This window comes from Lathyrus oleraceus, chromosome 6, assembly GCF_024323335.1.
Source record: "Lathyrus oleraceus cultivar Zhongwan6 chromosome 6, CAAS_Psat_ZW6_1.0, whole genome shotgun sequence".
Lineage (NCBI taxonomy): Eukaryota > Viridiplantae > Streptophyta > Magnoliopsida > Fabales > Fabaceae > Lathyrus > Lathyrus oleraceus.
In genome coordinates this window covers 113,018,565-113,035,661 of record NC_066584.1, presented here as the reverse complement: position 1 = coordinate 113,035,661, position 17,097 = coordinate 113,018,565, and the positions used below count along the sequence as shown (strand labels likewise).

The 17,097-nt window shown below is 37.4% G+C and overlaps 2 protein-coding genes across 2 annotated transcripts; one reads left to right on the top strand and one right to left on the bottom strand.

The window, feature by feature from the left end:
* Window positions 1-3,489: 3,489 nt before the first annotated feature.
* On the bottom strand, window positions 3,490-3,816 carry LOC127094295 (auxin-induced protein 6B). Its single transcript, XM_051033149.1, has one exon. It carries the CDS (start codon window positions 3,814-3,816, stop codon window positions 3,490-3,492), a length of 327 nt encoding a protein of 108 aa, XP_050889106.1.
* An 11,098-nt stretch (window positions 3,817-14,914) lies between these two features.
* Window positions 14,915-15,238, top strand: LOC127094294 (uncharacterized). Its single transcript, XM_051033148.1, has one exon. It carries the CDS (start codon window positions 14,915-14,917, stop codon window positions 15,236-15,238), a length of 324 nt encoding a protein of 107 aa, XP_050889105.1.
* The last annotated feature ends 1,859 nt before the right edge of the window (window positions 15,239-17,097 follow it).

Genomic DNA, 17,097 nt, shown 5'->3' with positions numbered 1-17,097 from the left:
TACGGATGCGTAGGGGTGCTAATACCTTCCCTTCGCATAATCGACTCCCGAACCCAAGATTTGGTTGCGAGACCTTGTCTTTTCCTTTTCTTTCTCCAGGTTTACTTCGAGCGTTTCCTTTCCCTCCTTTGGGATAAATAACGCACAGTGGCGACTCTTCTGTCATTTCTTTCTCGCCGGTTGTTTCTTCGCATACCGTATTTTTCGGGTTGCGACACCCCCATCTATCTCTTCCTATTCCAAAATCATCAAAGAATCTCCAAGATCAGGCACCGATCTGATACTAACAAAATATCCGAGCCTAATTTTGTCTCTCACACCCAAGGGGTCAAGATGTTAGGAGAAAAATGCGCGTCATCAAAACCTAGGTTTTCAGAATCAAGCACCTGGAGACAAAAATCAAGCCATTCAGGATGTTGTACCATTTAGGATGGTCGTTCCTATTGATTTCCCAAAGAAAAGGGTTAAACATAATGGGATCAGGAAGGGAAGAACTTCTAAAAAGGTAAGTTCTTCTTTCTATGAGCAATCTGAGCATGGTTTGAACTTTGTCATGAGAGATATTGGTGCATATAATCCTAATGACTATATTGAGTCTGACCAACATGTTGAACCTAATGTTGGACCTTATGGTACAACATCTGGTAAACCGTGGGTGCCACTCACTGAACCCTCTCCTATCACTGTGAATGTACCTATTCTTGATAAAAGCTTAAATTAAATATTGGATGGAAAAGATGTTAAATCTGATTCTTCAAGTGACGAAGAGCCTCAAATAAAAAGGACATAGGTTCAAAGAAAGAAGTGTGTGGTAGTTGATCAAGCTATTCATAAGACATCAAATAAAGAAGTGATCATCAGTGAGGATGATGACATTCCCCTTATCAGCATAATGAAAGGGATTATTAAAAACAAGGAGATTTAAGAACATGCTAAAAAGGAAGGAAAAGAAAAGGCTAGTGAAAAGAGAACTCTGAAGAGAAAACTTATGATGTCTAGTGATTCAGATACAAATGCTGAAGGAGATGTCCAAGGCAAGTTGCCCTTTTACAAAAGGAAAGTTGGTCAAAAGAAGATTCTTGTAAACATTGTTGCTTCTTCTATGGATAATGTGTCATTCCATTCTAAATCAAACGCCCAGAAATGGAATTTGTTATACAAATGAGGATTGCTTGTGAAAGAGAGCTAAGTGAAGAAGTCCTGGGCTGCATAAATCTTATAAACATGATAGAGGCTACAAGATTAATGAATATTGTCACACATATTGGTATTTTCTTTGAAAATCTAGTTATGGAATTTATAGCTAACATCTCACCTGAGTGCAATATTGAAGAGAGCCAAAAGTATAAGAAGGTGCGTGTTAGAGGAAAATGTGTAAGGTTCTCACCATATGTCATTAATGAACACCTGGAGAGAAGTAAGTCTGCAGGATCTGGAGAAGTTTCCCTAGACAAGATAGCTAAGGAAACCAATGCTGGGAATGTTTAGAAATGGCCTAAGAAATGGATACTTCCAATTAGGAAGCTGAGTGTAAAGTATGCTATGTTGAATGTAATTGGTGCAGTTAACTGGGAACCTACAAATCACAGGTCCAATGACTCCACTACCCTGGCCAAAATGATATATCTTGTAGGTACCAAGGAAAAGATAAACTTTAGAGAGTATGTTTTCAATCAGACCATGAAACATGTTGACTCATATGCTATAAAGTTACCCATAACATTCCCTTTCTTGTTGACTAGCATTATTTTAAGTCAATATCCATAGATAATTTATTCTCAAGAAGCTCAGATTCAAAGGGTCGGTCCTCTGACCTTTAATAAGAAATTGTTTATAGGGACACATGCCCTGTACATTGAGTTATCAAGGCACCAAAGACATGCTGCTGGGGAGAAGTCTTTTCCGTTGTCCAAACCACCAAAAAAGATATGATGTTGGAGCTAGAAAAGATAACCAAGGATCTTCAAGTCTCAATTGTATTCAGTACACTCAGGAAGAAGAAGGTGAATGATCTACTCAACAAGTTGACAAAGAAATAGGAATCTGATGAAGAAAAAGTTGAAAAGGATGAGACATCGGGGAGCGAGGAGACAAAATCTTCCGATAATACAAAATATGAGGAAACTTCCGAAGGATAATTCTTTGGAAGGGAATATGCCTACCACGATGTGTCAGACATCTGGCAGGATAAAGACATGATTGTTGGAGCTGGTTATTGAAGTTTTTTCCCTTTACTTTTGTATTTTTGGTATTGTAATGAGTAATACCTTTGTACTTTATCTTCAACATTTGGTTATAATGCTTGTGCATCTCTTGATGTTATTCTGGTTGTTCTGCTCATATTTTAGTTGTGTATGTGTTAACATACTAACCTACGCATGATTGACCTCTAGGTGTTATTTGGTATACTAACCTTTGCCAAATTATGGGGAAAAAAGGGATTAATATGCTGTTACTGAGATTACACAGGTATTTGTTTAGTGTTGACCATCTGCGTAAGTACTAATAATATGCTAAATGTTGGATTATCGGGAAAGATATGCTAAATATTGGAACATCGGGAAAGACATCGGCTGAATGTCACTTGTTCTAATTTAATGAGTATTATCTATCTTGAAGAGTTGTTTTGTCACAATTTGCCAAAGGGGGGATTGTTGTTCCTTTTGGATTGACTGCATTTTGCAAAACAACATCATGGAGAAGTATTCAAGTTTGCCAAGCTACTTCAAGATGATCTTCTGGTGCAGAAGAGACACATGTTGGACGCGATGTCACAACATGTGGGTACAACATCTTCGCCTTGCTCAACATAGCAGATTGCAGCATTTTGGGACAAATTTTTTGTTGAAGTTTCAGTTAGATTTTGTTGCTTTTATTTAACAATATGATTATATGATTTGTTGGACAGTTGTGAAGATCAAATCAAATTTAAATGTGATTTAGATTTTAATTTGAATTAAAAAAAATAATATATTTCAGTTGAAGATATTTACGGAACAAATAATATCCAATTGATTATGCAAAGATTCGTCGATCCAAAGAGAAAAAACCTAAAATACTTTTGCTAACTCAAAACCTACATAGCAAAGAAACCAATATTGGTTGAAGATCCAAAGAGAAAAACCTAAAATACTTTTGCTATATATACCACTGCGTACTCACATGTATTGGTACAATTCTGAACAGATACCATTAGCCATGAAATACCTTTGATATTCCTAGACTTAGTATTTATTAAAACAAATATATTAATTATCTTTAGTAAGATGACCATAAGATGAAGGATAGGAGGATCAATTCTCTCTACTCCTAAAATGAAATAAATGACTTCATTTAAGAGAAAGACAAAATATGATTTGATAAGATCCACGTTGAAAATTAATTTTAGAAACGAATCTGATTTATCTCATATTTGTTTCTATCTCTTTTTTCTTAATGAGTCATATTCTTAAGATATGATCCTTCCTTTCATCTGGTGTTGTATCTTCTCTATGTTTTCCGACCATCTAGAATGTTCTGCAACTTCATCGGCGTGCACGGAACAACAAGAGTTCCCTTCTGTCTGAAACCATACTCCTCCCAAGCTTCGTCAAGCAATCCCACAAAAGCTGGATCAGTCAGGTAATCTAACCCAACTATAAACCTTCTTGTTTCATCACCCTTCCTTGCAAGAACAGCAAAGTAACCTTCCATAACATCATCAGCCAATTCAGTTGTGGTTGTGGCATGATCTTCATTCCAGTAACTCAATGCATGCTTTCTTGGTACAAACAGTGATAAACTCTTTTGTACCTTCCCAACAAAAGAACTAAGCATCTTGAAATGGTGAATAATTAGAGAAATATTAACAAGTAGTATTTGAATTAAGGAGAACTTGGAATATAATTTTATGTGTTAAGTTTGGCTATTTATGTTGATTGTACGTATACAAATCCACTTAATATACACGGTATGATGCATTTATTACAACTACATGAAAGGTCAATTACTTCCATCTCATTAGTCAAAACGCTCTTTACTTTCAAGGGAGGGCCAACAATTTGTTGTCTCTTGCTAAATCCAATACTCTTATTGTGTGATGATATGTATTTCTTTATTTGGTAATCTATTCTATGTGGACAATTTAAATACTATGACTCGTTTGATTTGTTTTGTAAACTATTTTTTAGTTTTTTAAAAATTTAAAAATTATAAAACTTATTTAATAATTTAATTTTATAAAATTATTTTTGAAAACTATTCTTTAATTGAGAGTTTTGAAAACTAAAATAGTAGAACTTTGACAATAAGAAAGAGAAAAAAACAAGAAAAAATATACATATTTTATTAATGATAAATTTGTAATATTATACAATTTTAAAATTGTTTTTATTAATAATAAATTTATAATATTGTATAACTTTAAAATTGTTTTTAAAAATAGAACTACGAAACAATTTTTTTCTTCAAAACTCATTTTAAAAATTTGAATTACAAAAAAATAGTTTTAAAATCTAAAAACTAAAACTCATTCAAACAATGTCTAATTAATTTTACAATATACTCTTAAGTATTTTTAACTCTCATATATATATATATATATATATATATATATATATATATATATATATATATATATATATATATATATATATATATATATATATATTTGCTAAAAACACTAAAAGACTGATTTCTTCGATATTAGTAAGGGAGAGCCTCAAATGATTGGTTATACATGTCTGTAAATGTTTTTCTTAGGTGTTTTGTTTCTTCTATTTTTTTCATTTTTTTGATGTCCCTTATATAAGCCCTTTCCTCACCCAACAATCATCAAAAACCCTTTCCTCTTCCTTCCTGCATTCAAAGCCTTGAAAACTGCCGCCACTTTATCATTTAATTTCACCTCTTCATGACTTGTAACTTTTGCTTCATTATGGTACCGTTATGACCTTCCATTTTCTGAGACTGTATCCAAATGACGGCCCTTCGTCAGACTATTATCTCAGTCTATTCGACTTCCATACCCGACAACACGAGGCTCTCCTGCTCGGCCCAACATGACCCTTAACCCGGCAAGACGATGATTTTATTAGACCGGGTTATATCTCAGATATCCTTTAGGCGAGCCCGTGTTCTAGTAGTCCATTTTCTAGCTTTGACCATTGCCCATCTTCCTTCTAAACCATCCATATTTCATCACAGACTTCTTCTGATTTCACACATCGACCGGTCAAAATAATTTCCGGGATGTACATAAGCCCCCCGAGAATGAAATATGAAAGAGTGAAATGTTCGGACAAAAGAATCCCGACACATTTTTTGTCCATCATGGGATCGAGGTACAACTCGGCCCTAACATACCTTTGTTTGTTCTATAGACCTGGCTTGGTGACGTGGGAAATCATGGCAGACGTGGGGGCGTATATTTGCCATATATTCTCTTTCTCTTGTGATGATGATTTTTGTGGGGAACTTATTTTCTTCAGACATCCCAAATGCCTCATATGTTAGAGGTGTTAAAAAGGACTTCTTCCTTATTTAAAGTCCTGTATTCCTCTTCTTGCTTAATCATCCACTAAAGCAACTTATTTCTCTTTAAAGAGGATTTATGAGCTTCAAACCATTCTTCAATCTCTGGTATTTCTACTTTATCTCTTTATTCGTTTTTTCTTTCTTTTAAGAATGGTTGTTGTACATGAATGTGATGATGAAGAAAGTGCGTATACTTAGATGCGAATTCTACCAAAGATGCTCGGATAATAAAAATAGGTGTTACATTATGTTGTTAATTGGCTCGTTTTTATTTCCCGAAGGTAGTGGTTCTAGCATGCATATTATGTATTTACCTTTACTTAGACATGTAGATAGAATAGGAAGTTACAGTTGGGGATCTGCTTGTCTAGCCTATCTCTATAGCTCCTTGTGCAAAAACTCACACAAAGACACATCTACATTTTCTGGATGTGCTGTTTTGCTACAAGCACAGGGTTGGTCAAGACTACCGTCCCTAGCACCCGTCAACAACAACCCTTTCACATTTCCATATGCACAAAAGTAAGTTGTTTAAATTTCTATATCTTTACTTACTTCTTTAAATATTATTATCTCTAACTAATATTTTTTTGACTTTTTCGTGTAGATGGTCTGCACGTGGTATGAGTTATAACAGATGTCCAAGACGTTGTATTACTCAGTATCGCAACCTGTTGGATCACCTTCGACCGACAGACGTAAGGAAAATAACTTAATAATTTCGTTATATTTTTTTAACTTCTTCTACTTAGATTATAATCCTATCTTCTTTCACATTTCAGTTTATTTGGCGTCCATACCTTAATTTGGATAATGACCATCAGGTCAATGCTGAAGACGCAGCCGTATGGACTGCATGCACACCGATAATACGGTTCACAAATGTGGAGATGCACAATAGTGATCGTGTGAAGCTGCAGTTTGGTATGCCTTAAAACATCCCAGTTCCCCCAGCTAGCCTAGGAGAATGGCATATGCGCAAAGTTAACGACCAATGGAACTTCAATCCATGGCAAAGCTTCGCAAGATTGGAGTGTCGCAAATGGAAGCACCGTCATGACCATGTGTTAACTGACGCAGTCATGCCTACTGAAGAAAAACCAAGTCGTACTTATATGGCTTGGTACAGATCGGTTGGTTTTTAGTTCATAGCCGAGGATATGTACTTGTACGACCCACGCCAGATGACTTACACACCTAACACCTCAACATCAAACCCCCAACAACAGTGTTAGACCAGATACACACAACCCCCTATCCGTCAAACGTTTCGTTCAACCAACACACAAACATACAACCAAAACATACCATACACCCAACCCCAATACCAAGAGCATACCCCATACCACCACCAACAAATTAACCATCAACCTAAGACTCAACATCGCTTCGCACTCACCCCATCACCTTACCAAAGTCTCCTAAGCCAGAACACCCAATGATCATTCAACACCAACTTCCCCTCCTCCTACCATAGCCAAGAAGCCCAAACCCCACAAAACCAAAACATCCAATAACCCTATCTCTACCAAACACCCCAACAACCTTTCCAACCTTTCCTTGATGCATCGTTCACACTCATGTCTCCCTTCAACCGTCTCGGTCGCCCATCAATGAGTCAACCACAACCCAACTTCTCTGGCATGGGTCATGAGCTCAGCTACGGCGGTACACCATCGATGCATATTGAAGACTATGCCGACTTGTCTGACTACCTCAACAGGCATTCTCCTGTAGTTGGAAGTGGCGCTCCTGGCCCCTCAGATGCTCAAACACCGGTACCTGATCATCAACGTGGGTTAGGGCCACGGGTTAGGATAGTTAGAGGATGTGGGACCGGAGGTCGGTTAGGTGATCCCGGTCATCACCATTAGGTTTCTTTGTGTAAACGACAAATTTTATTAATATCAATTGGTCCTATATCAAATTTATCTATCACGTATATCATTTACCAAAAAAATATCATTTTACACTGAGGCTCCAATTGAATTGGCGCCTCGTCTTAAGTACTACACAGGGGCGTCAACCCAAATTGGCTAGGGCATCTGCCATAGTCAATCCAATTGGCGCCTCCATTCAAGTATTTAAGAGGAGACGCTAATTCAATTGGCGCCCCCTCCTAAAAATGGGGTAGTTTGAGATTTTTTTTTGAAACCCGGGGTATTTTGGGAATTTCCTTGAAAAAGTGAATTATTTTTGTAAAAAAATCATTTTTAGATTGAACATCGTCTTTAAATCAGTTGTATAATTGGTATTTTCATGTACAATTTTGAAATGATTTTTTTTAATAGTATCTTTAATTAGTGGCTCTTTGAGTTAAAATATCATTTATATTCTTGCATTTTTCCCTTTAATCTAAGTGAGATTTTTCTAATGGATCTCATTAGTTTAGAGCCGCAAAATCATTCAACCAATTGCTAGGATAAAGAAATAAAATGATGGTTTAAAAATTGTGTAAAAAGAAATTTGAGTTAAACCTGGTCTAAGAAAATTTGTATTTCAAACCAGTTGAAAAAAATCTGATTTCAAACTGGTTTTGTGAAAAATTCAGTTTTGAATTGGTTCAAGTAAAAAAAAAAGATATTAATATAAATCAATTTAAAATAAAACTGAACCAAATAAAATTCAATTTTTAAAAAATAAATCGGTTTTACTAAAGTCCTTTTAAGAACTAAACTAAACTATATATTTTGTTCAGTTTGGTTTGGTTTTAGAACCATACAGAGCCCTATTCATAATGTCAAGTTGGTTTATTTTTCATTTCAATTTTTGTAAATTAAAAATAAAATTTGAAATGTCCAAAAAATTGAATCAGAAAAGTCAACTAAATTGAGTGACGTGTCAAAAAATATCTTATTGTACAGGTAAAAAAGAACAGGTGTGTGTGGTGTCCCTATAAAGAAAGGAAATACTCATAGGACTTAGTAGGTTTATAACAATTGTGGTGGTTAGGCTTGCCCGTGCGGCGATAAACCTTGTATGGTGGTGTTTATAGAGGTAAGAGAGGCCAACTCATGTGGGGTGAGAGGTTATGTATTATCTATATTACTGGTTAAGTTATGATATGTCCTCATCCTCTCATGGGCCTGGGTTGCATAGCTTATAGGCAGTTATTCCCTAGCTTCATGACTGGAAAATTGTTGGCGGGAGGATTTAGTCTCCTTGAATTATGGAGAGAGTCGTTTTCTCACTTTGACTGACCATCTTCACTCAGTCTCGAGGTTAGCTCGAGACCCTTTTTCGAGTGACCATATGGCTATTTATGAGGCATATGGCTTTGCAGGGTAGCTCTCCCCTTGCCATTTAGCCTTACCTCCATTCCTTTTCGTTGGTTATTCCTTCTTATGGGCCCATTAAAATTATATCACAACACATTCCCTCAAGCATGAGGGATTGGTAAAGGGAGAAGTGCATAATTGACTTTGCATCGGGGGAGCTTAAGCCTATTGGAAATGCATCCAATGAGCCTATCTGATGAGACTCTTAGTCCCTCAAAAAATTATTTTAGATGAGCCTTACTAATGAGACTCTTAGTCCCTCAGTTGTGGTGTTTTAGATGAGCCTAACTGAGTAGACTCTCAGTCAAGTCCCTCGGGAAAGAGTTTTGTTAAGTCTCAGACAAAACTTTAGTGGAGTCTCAGGAGATACTTTAGATGAGCTAGACTTATAAGACTCTTAGTCCCCAAGCGAGGCATTTTAAATGACCCTTATTGAGGAGAGTCTCAATCGAGTCCTTCAGGTGAGACTTTAGTTTAGCCTCAGGCGAGACTTTAGTCGAGTCTCAGACGTGACTTTAGTCGATTATCAAGCGAGAATTTAGATGAGCCTGAATAATGAGACTCTTAGTCCCCCAGGCGAGGCGTTTTAGATGAGCCTGAATGAGGAGACTCTTATTTGAGTCTCTCAAGTGATACTTTAGTTCAGTCTCAGGAAAGACTTTAGTTGATTCTCAAGTGATACTTTAGATGAGCCTGACTGATGAGACTCTTAGTCCCTCGGGCGAGGCGTTTGACCTCCTAGGCGGGAGTTCTATTAAGCTATCAGACAAAACTATTATTTAAGTATTTCAGAATAGACTTAGGTCGCATCTCTTGGGCGAGAATTGTATGTTGGATCCCTCCCAAGGAAACATCAAGTCTCTCTGGCGGGGAATTTAGTTAGTTTGTTTGATGGGAACTCTTAGTCCCTCAAACGAATGTATATTAAGCTTGGATTATGAGACTCCAAGTTTCTCAGGCGAGGCGTTGAACCTATGGGAAAGGACTTCTATAAAGCCCTCAGACAAGACTTTTGGTTAATTCTTTCAGGCTTAGACTTTGATCGCTCCTTTTGGGAGAGATTTTTATGTTGGATCTCGCCCGAGGAAACTCAAAGTCTCTTAGGAGGGAGTTTAGTTAGTCTGTTTGATGGAAACTTTTAGTCCCTCAAGCAAAGGTATATTGAGTATGGCTGATGAGACTCTAAGTCTCTCAAGCAAGGTGTGGTACCTTTTAGGAAAGACTTCTATCAAGCCCAAAAACAAGACCTTCGGTTAAGTCTCTCCTACTAGACTCCGATCGTTCCTCTTAGGCAAGATTTGTATGTTGGATCACGCCCGAGAAAACTCTGAGTCCTTCAAGAAGGGAGTTTAACTGAAATTGTTCGTATCTCCCTCGAGGGAGCAAAGGATCTTCCTATGGAAGTACAACATTCATGTATTTCATTGACAGGTAGCAAGGATCATCATGGGAAATTCTATCACATTCGTATTTCCTTGAGAGGCAGCAAGGATCTTCCTGTGGAAGTCTAAGATATTTGTATGGCCTTGAGAGGCAACAAGAATCTTCATGTGGAATTGGTGAATATTTTTATTTTATTAAGAGGCGGCAAGGATCTTCCTATGGAATCTAACATAATCATATTTCCTTGAGAGGAAACAATGATCTTTATGTGGAAGTCCAACATATTCTCATTGCCTTGAGAGGCGACAATGTTCACTCTTAAGGATTCAACAGTTTGATCGCCCCTGAGGACGACAAGTATCCCTCTTAAGCATCTAGTTGTTTAATCGCCTCTGAGGGCGGTAAGTTTCCCTCTTAAGAATCCAGCTGTTTGATCGCCTCTGAGGGCGGCAAGGATCCCTTTTAAGGTTCTAGCAGTTTGATCTCCTCTAAGGGTAGGAAAGATCCCTCTTAAGGATCCAACAGTTTGATCGCGCTCTGATGATGGCCATCTAACTGTAGATGGAGTTGACGTGTTCGTAAGGGTCACTGCGCCAATCAAACTTGGAAAAAGAGGGAGGCTTGAATCTTTCAAGGACAGGAGCTTCCCATATTTCGTCTGAGAGTGGCTAAGGATCCAACACTTCCATTTCCTCTTAGTGATTGGTCTCTTGTTTCCGCTATCGGATATCGAGGATGTTTTCCTCTAGGGTTTAATGTTGATGGTGTAGTTCATCCATGGTGGCACACATCTTCGTTGGGGAGTTTGCATCAATGCTAGCACTTGTATCCTTCGGCATAAGGGATGGAGCTCTCTTGTTAACCATGGTTGAGGATGATATGGTAGAGGAGTGGAATATAGCAGTGAGTATGGTTATTGTAATGAATAATATGTGCCTCAAATTAGTTTTACCAGGATCCCACGGTGGGCGCCACTGTACTGGTCAAAAAGTACAGGTGTGCATGGGGCCCCTACAAGGATAAGGAATACTCATAGGCCTTAGTAGGTTTATAACAATTGTGGTGGTTAGGGCATTCCCATGGCGGCAAGAAACGCTATATGGAGGTCAGAGTGGTCAGTTCACGTCGGGTGATAGGTTTTGTATTATGCGTATTGTTGGTTAAGTTATGATATGTCATCAACCTCTCGTGGGCCTGGGTTGCATAGTTCATGAGCGGGTATGCCCTAGCTCCATGATCGGGAAAGTGGTCATGAGAGGACTTAGTCTCCTTGAATTATGGAGACAATGATTTTTTCCCTTTGACTGACACTCTTCAGTCAATCATTATGGACCCACATCATCACGCACGTTTACTGAGTGAATGGATAGTGGAGGCCTAATCCAGACAGCCTTATGGCCCTTTTACGGACGACCGTATGACTACTCATGCGCCTCACCTCCATTATTTTTTTCGTGGATTATCCCTTCTTAGGAGTTGAATAAAATTATATCACTACACATTAATATAGATTTTATTTAAAAAAAATTAGAAAGAGGGCTACTAAATCACAAAGAAAAATATAAGACGAGAATTGCTTTAAAAAATGGAAATCTAAAATCACACAACTGCAATACTAGAGTGCAATACTAAAGAGTCAAAATTGCAATTAAGGTTTCCAGCTTTTACAACTCACTTTTAATATATTTAAGTTATGTACAATCCAAACATACTGTCAAAGACTTTGAATTGTGCTTGGGAATTTCTGGTCCACATCAAATCTTGAACTCAAAGACAAGTATAGGAGACTCCATGCATTCATTCACAACGAATGATCATAGAAGAATGATAGTCGTGGCTGTTAAGACACCTTCCATTCAACACAAGCAAATTATTGTATTACACTCTTGGATATTATTATTTGTATGATTACTATACATTGATAGTAGGGACAAGGACAACAAAATCTTGCCATTCTTCTAAAAATACAAGCTGCTTAGCGCGTATGGGGAACAAAGAAGTTGACATATCAATAATATTCATTCAATAATAATGAATACATGTCTACAGCTTCTACAACCACACGCCAACAACTACGCATGTTCACAGTATAAACACCCTTACTTAGAATGTTGCTAGTATCCAAGCTCAAAAAATTAGAAGCTTTCCAAGTTCACTAAGTAAAACATCAAATATTCTATCAACAGTAATTAGGTGAAGATGGTTCATTCTTTTGTTGAGAAGATCCAAAAGGGTATTTCACACTTTGTACACAAAAGGCACGGTTTCAGTGAAGAGTTGGTGGCAGATGATGTTAGGGAAGGATATTTTGCTGTTATTGCAGTGAAGAATGGAGAAGTAAAAAGGTTTATCATTGGATTGGAGTACTTGAGTGATCCTGAGTTTTTGAGACTACTCGATCAAGCTCGGGAAGAGTATGATTTCATACAAAAAAGGAGCTATTTTTGTCCCTTGTCTGCCTCAACAATTACAGACCATTTTAGATGGTCAAAGATGAGCATTAGGGCACAGAGCACTAAACTACTTAAGGTGCGAAGGATGAAAATACAAAAGATACATGTTCCTAACTTACGGCTATATCTAATTCTTAGTTATATTTAATTATCAAGCCTTGAAAATGTATATGATCATACGATATTGTAATATGATGGTTCATTGTGTTGTTAAAATATTTTTTTTCATTACCTTCATATTACAATTCTTATATCAAAGCCTATTGATAGTCCTTGTCTAGATGACGTAGTTTTTCACTCTCTTTCGGATGATGATAATTTTTCTATCGGTCCCCTTTAATCTTCAGGAACTTGATCATGCAGTATTGTAGTGTGATGGTAACAAAAGTAAAGTCCAAATCCGTATGATTTTAATTTTTCCTTTTTAAAAATTTTCTGAAATCTTCTTAAAGTTTAAATGGGGATCATATTTGATCAATTTCATTTAGAACCTTTGTATATTATTTTGTGACTCTGACCTCTAAGATTAAATATCTCTCTCGCTTGGGAGATTTTCGACCTATTTCTCTTTTAGGATCCATGTATAAGTTGGTGGCTAAAGTGTTGGCATTAGACTTGGGTTAATCATGGAGAAGCTCATATCCCCTAACTAATTGTTTTCCTTTAGGGTAGAATGTTGGTTGATGGAGTAGTGGCTATTAATGAAGTGGTTGACTTGGCCAAAAAAACTAAAAGAGCTTGCATCATTCTTAAGGAGGATTTTGAGAAAGCGTATGATTCAATTAGTTGTAACTTCCTGAATTATATGTTAATCAGATTCGGGTTTAGTGAGAAATGGAGGTCTTGAATGAGAGATTCTGTTTTTGTTGGTAATCATGCGGTGTTGGTTAATGGGTGTCTTACCCAAGATATTAGCATCCAAAGATGGTTCGAAACAATAAGATCCTCTAGATCACTTCCTTTTTCTTCTAGTGGTTAATGGGCTTAGTGGCTTGGTCGCAATGGCAAAGGAGATTGGTCTTTACCCTGTGTTTAGGGTTGGTACTTTCGGATTGGTGTTGTCGCAACTTTAGTATACTGATGATACTCTCCTGGTGGTTGAACCTTCCTTGGAGAATCTATGGCATATTAAGGTTATTCTTAGAGGTTTTTATATGGCATCAGGTCTTCGAGTGAACTTATTCAATAATAGTCTTACTCGGGTTAATGTAGATCATGTCTTTCTTTCCTCACTTGTAAAGTTCATCCATCGTGAGATTAATTCTCTTCCTTTTAAGTATTTTTGTCTGCTAGTGGGGCGATGGTAACGTGAAACTATACCACTTATTTTACTCGATTCGGATGCATTTTAGTATTATTTTGTTTATGTTTTATGTATTATGTCGGTGTTGGTGCCCTGTTTCAGGTATTTGTTGATGCAAAGCTCATGTATAAGTAAAGAAAAGAGAAGAAAAAGGGAAGAATCTAGGGGATCTCATTGTTTCGAATGCCGTAGCCCCAAGCTGCGATATATGTGGGGGACCTGGACACAACGTTTCCGAATTCCAATTACTAGCAGGCATTGCACCAGACCAGTTAAACTATGCTCAAGGAAACCCGTACTCCAATACTTACAACCCAGCTTGGAAAAACCATCCTAACTTCTCTTATAAGAATAACAACGCCTTATATGCTCCAAATCAAATGCCTTCTGGTTACCAGAAGCCAACTCAGAGGGCACCTCAAGCCGCTCCTCAAATGCCTAGAAAATTTAATCTTGAGTTAACGATGGAGAACTTTGCTGCTTCTCAAACGCAACAAAATAAGGAGTTTATGAATCAGAACGTCCATACCTCGAAATTAGTCAGACAATTAGCAACTAAGGTAGATGCTTTGGCTACTCATAACAAAATGTTGGAAACGCAAATTTCTCAAGTAGCCCAGCAACAAGCAACTACCGCAGCTCCAGCTGGAACTTTCCCTGGTCAACCTCAACCTAACCCGAAAAGTCAAGCTAATGCTATCATATTGCAGAGTGGGACGGAGTTAGACGAACCAGTTGATCCCAGAACACAAATTTCGCCGATGATTCAGAAAAATGGCCAACCTGATAAACCAGAGGAAAATGATGAAACTAAATAGGAGGTTGAGAAGGCGAAACCTTATGTGCCTCCACCACCATATAAACCATCAATTCATTACCCTTAAAGACTAGTTAAGTCCAAAACCGAAGGACAATTCAGGAAGTTTGTTGGACTCCTGAAACAGCTTAATATTATCATCCCTTTCACTGAAGCTATTACACAGATGCCCTCATATTCCAAGTTCCTAAAAGAAATCTTATCTAACAAGAAGAAACTTGAGGACGATGAGACAATGACGCTTAATACAGAGTGTAGTGCTATCATTCAGAATAACATGCCACCTAAATTGAAAGATCCTGGCAGTTTTTCCATACCCTGTGTAATAGGGAAGTTTATAATAGACCAAGCCCTCTGGAATTTAGGAGCTAGTGTGAGTTTGATGCCCCTTTCCATCTGCGAAAGACTCAAATTGGGAGAGTTAAGACCAACGAGAATGTCTCTCCAACTAGCAGATCACTCTGTTAAGTATCCCATAGGAATGCTATAGAACATTTCCGTGCGAGTTGGTCAATTCTTCATCCCTACCGATTTCATAATAATGGACATCAAAAAAGATTCTAACATCCCAATTATCCTAGGAAGACCCTTCCTAACAATCGTCGATGCCATTATAGATGTGAAACGAGGAAAAATGACTTTCGAAGTGGGAGAGGAGAAGATTGAATTCATCTTATCGCAATTTCTGAAATTACCTTCCATAGACGACACATGTTGTTTTATGGACATCATTGATGAGTGCATAAAAGAAATAAAAATGGAACCCTTCGAGGATACTGAAATCCTAAAAATCCCAACACCACCCATTCTTGAGGACGACCAATGCAAAGAACCACCCGTAGATGACAGTTTAAGGGAATGTCTAGCATTAACTCCAAATCCAATGCCATGCCCGAAGACACCATCTATAGAACTTAAAACACTACGGAAAAATCTGAGATATGAATTACTGGACACAGAGCTTGAGCAACCAGTATTAGTCAATGTCGATTTAGGACAAATAGAAACTGAAAAACTATTACATATCCTAAGGAAATACCCTAATTCCTTAGGCTACAACATCTTAGACTTAAAAGGAATTAGTCCCTCTCTATGCATGCATCGCATTATGCTAGAAGAAGACTCGAAAACCACTAGAGAACACCAGAGACGACTAAACTCGATTATGAGCGATGTTGTAAGAAAAGAATTGTTGAAGTTATTAGAAGCAGGTATTATATATCCCATATCTGACAGTAAATGGGTCAGTCTAGTACATGTAGTACCTAAGAAAGGTGGAGTTACGGTTGTCGATAACGAAAATGGAGAGATTGTAGCTCAACGTGTAGTAACCAGATGGAGGATGTGCTTTGATTATAGAAAATTAAATAAAGCCACTCACAAGGATCACTTCCCCTTACCTTTCATCGACCAAATACTCGAACGATTAGCTAAGCACTCTCATTTTTGTTATCTAGATGGTTACTCAGGATTCTTTCAAATTCCCATCCATCCCGATGACCAAGAAAAGACAACTTTCACATGTGCTTATGGTACATTTTCCTACAGACGAATGTCGTTTGGACTTTGTAATGCTCCCGCAACATTTCAAAGGTGCATGATGTCAATTTTCGCAGACTATATAGACGATATCAACGAGGATTTTATGGATGACTTTTCCATTTGTACGCAGAGTTTTGAAGGTTGTCTAAAAAACCTAGAAATGGTACTTGATAGATGTATGAAGGTCAATCTTGTGCTAAATTGGGAGAAATACCGTTTCATGGTTAGATAAGGGATAGTACTCAGACACATAGTGTCCGATAAGGGGATTGAAGTAGACAAAGAAAAAATAGAGGTTATAGAAAACCTTCAACCCCCGAAAATTGTTAGAGAAATCCGAAGCTTTTTAGGACACGTCGGTTTTTACCGCCAGTTTATTAAAGATTTCTCTAAAATAACAAAAACATTAACCAACTTATTAATGAAAGACGCGGAATTCTTCTTTAACAAAAAATGTCTAGAGGCGTTCGAATTATTGAAAAATGCCCTAATAACTACATCCATCATGCAACCACCTGATTGGAGCAGACCTTTTGAGATAATGCGTGACGCGAGTGATTATGCTGTAGGCGTGGTCCTAGGTCAGAGAACTGATAAAAAAATTCATGTGATCTATTACGCAAGTAGAACTGAGAACGTTGTTACTGACCATTTGTCTAGATTCGAGAATATGAAAATCGAGCAACAACCAATCAACGATGATTTCCCATATGATCGACTTGTAGCTCAAATCGAAAATAACACAATTGATTACCCTTTAACCTTTAAAGACGTAGAAAATGATGACGTTGTGGAGGCCATAATTAC

Bases quoted from the DNA above. Each gene is read 5' to 3' on its own strand.
- LOC127094294 (XM_051033148.1), top strand. From the start codon at position 14,915: ATGCCCTCATATTCCAAGTTCCTAAAAGAAATCTTATCTAACAAGAAG.
- LOC127094295 (XM_051033149.1), bottom strand. From the start codon at position 3,816: ATGCTTAGTTCTTTTGTTGGGAAGGTACAAAAGAGTTTATCACTGTTT.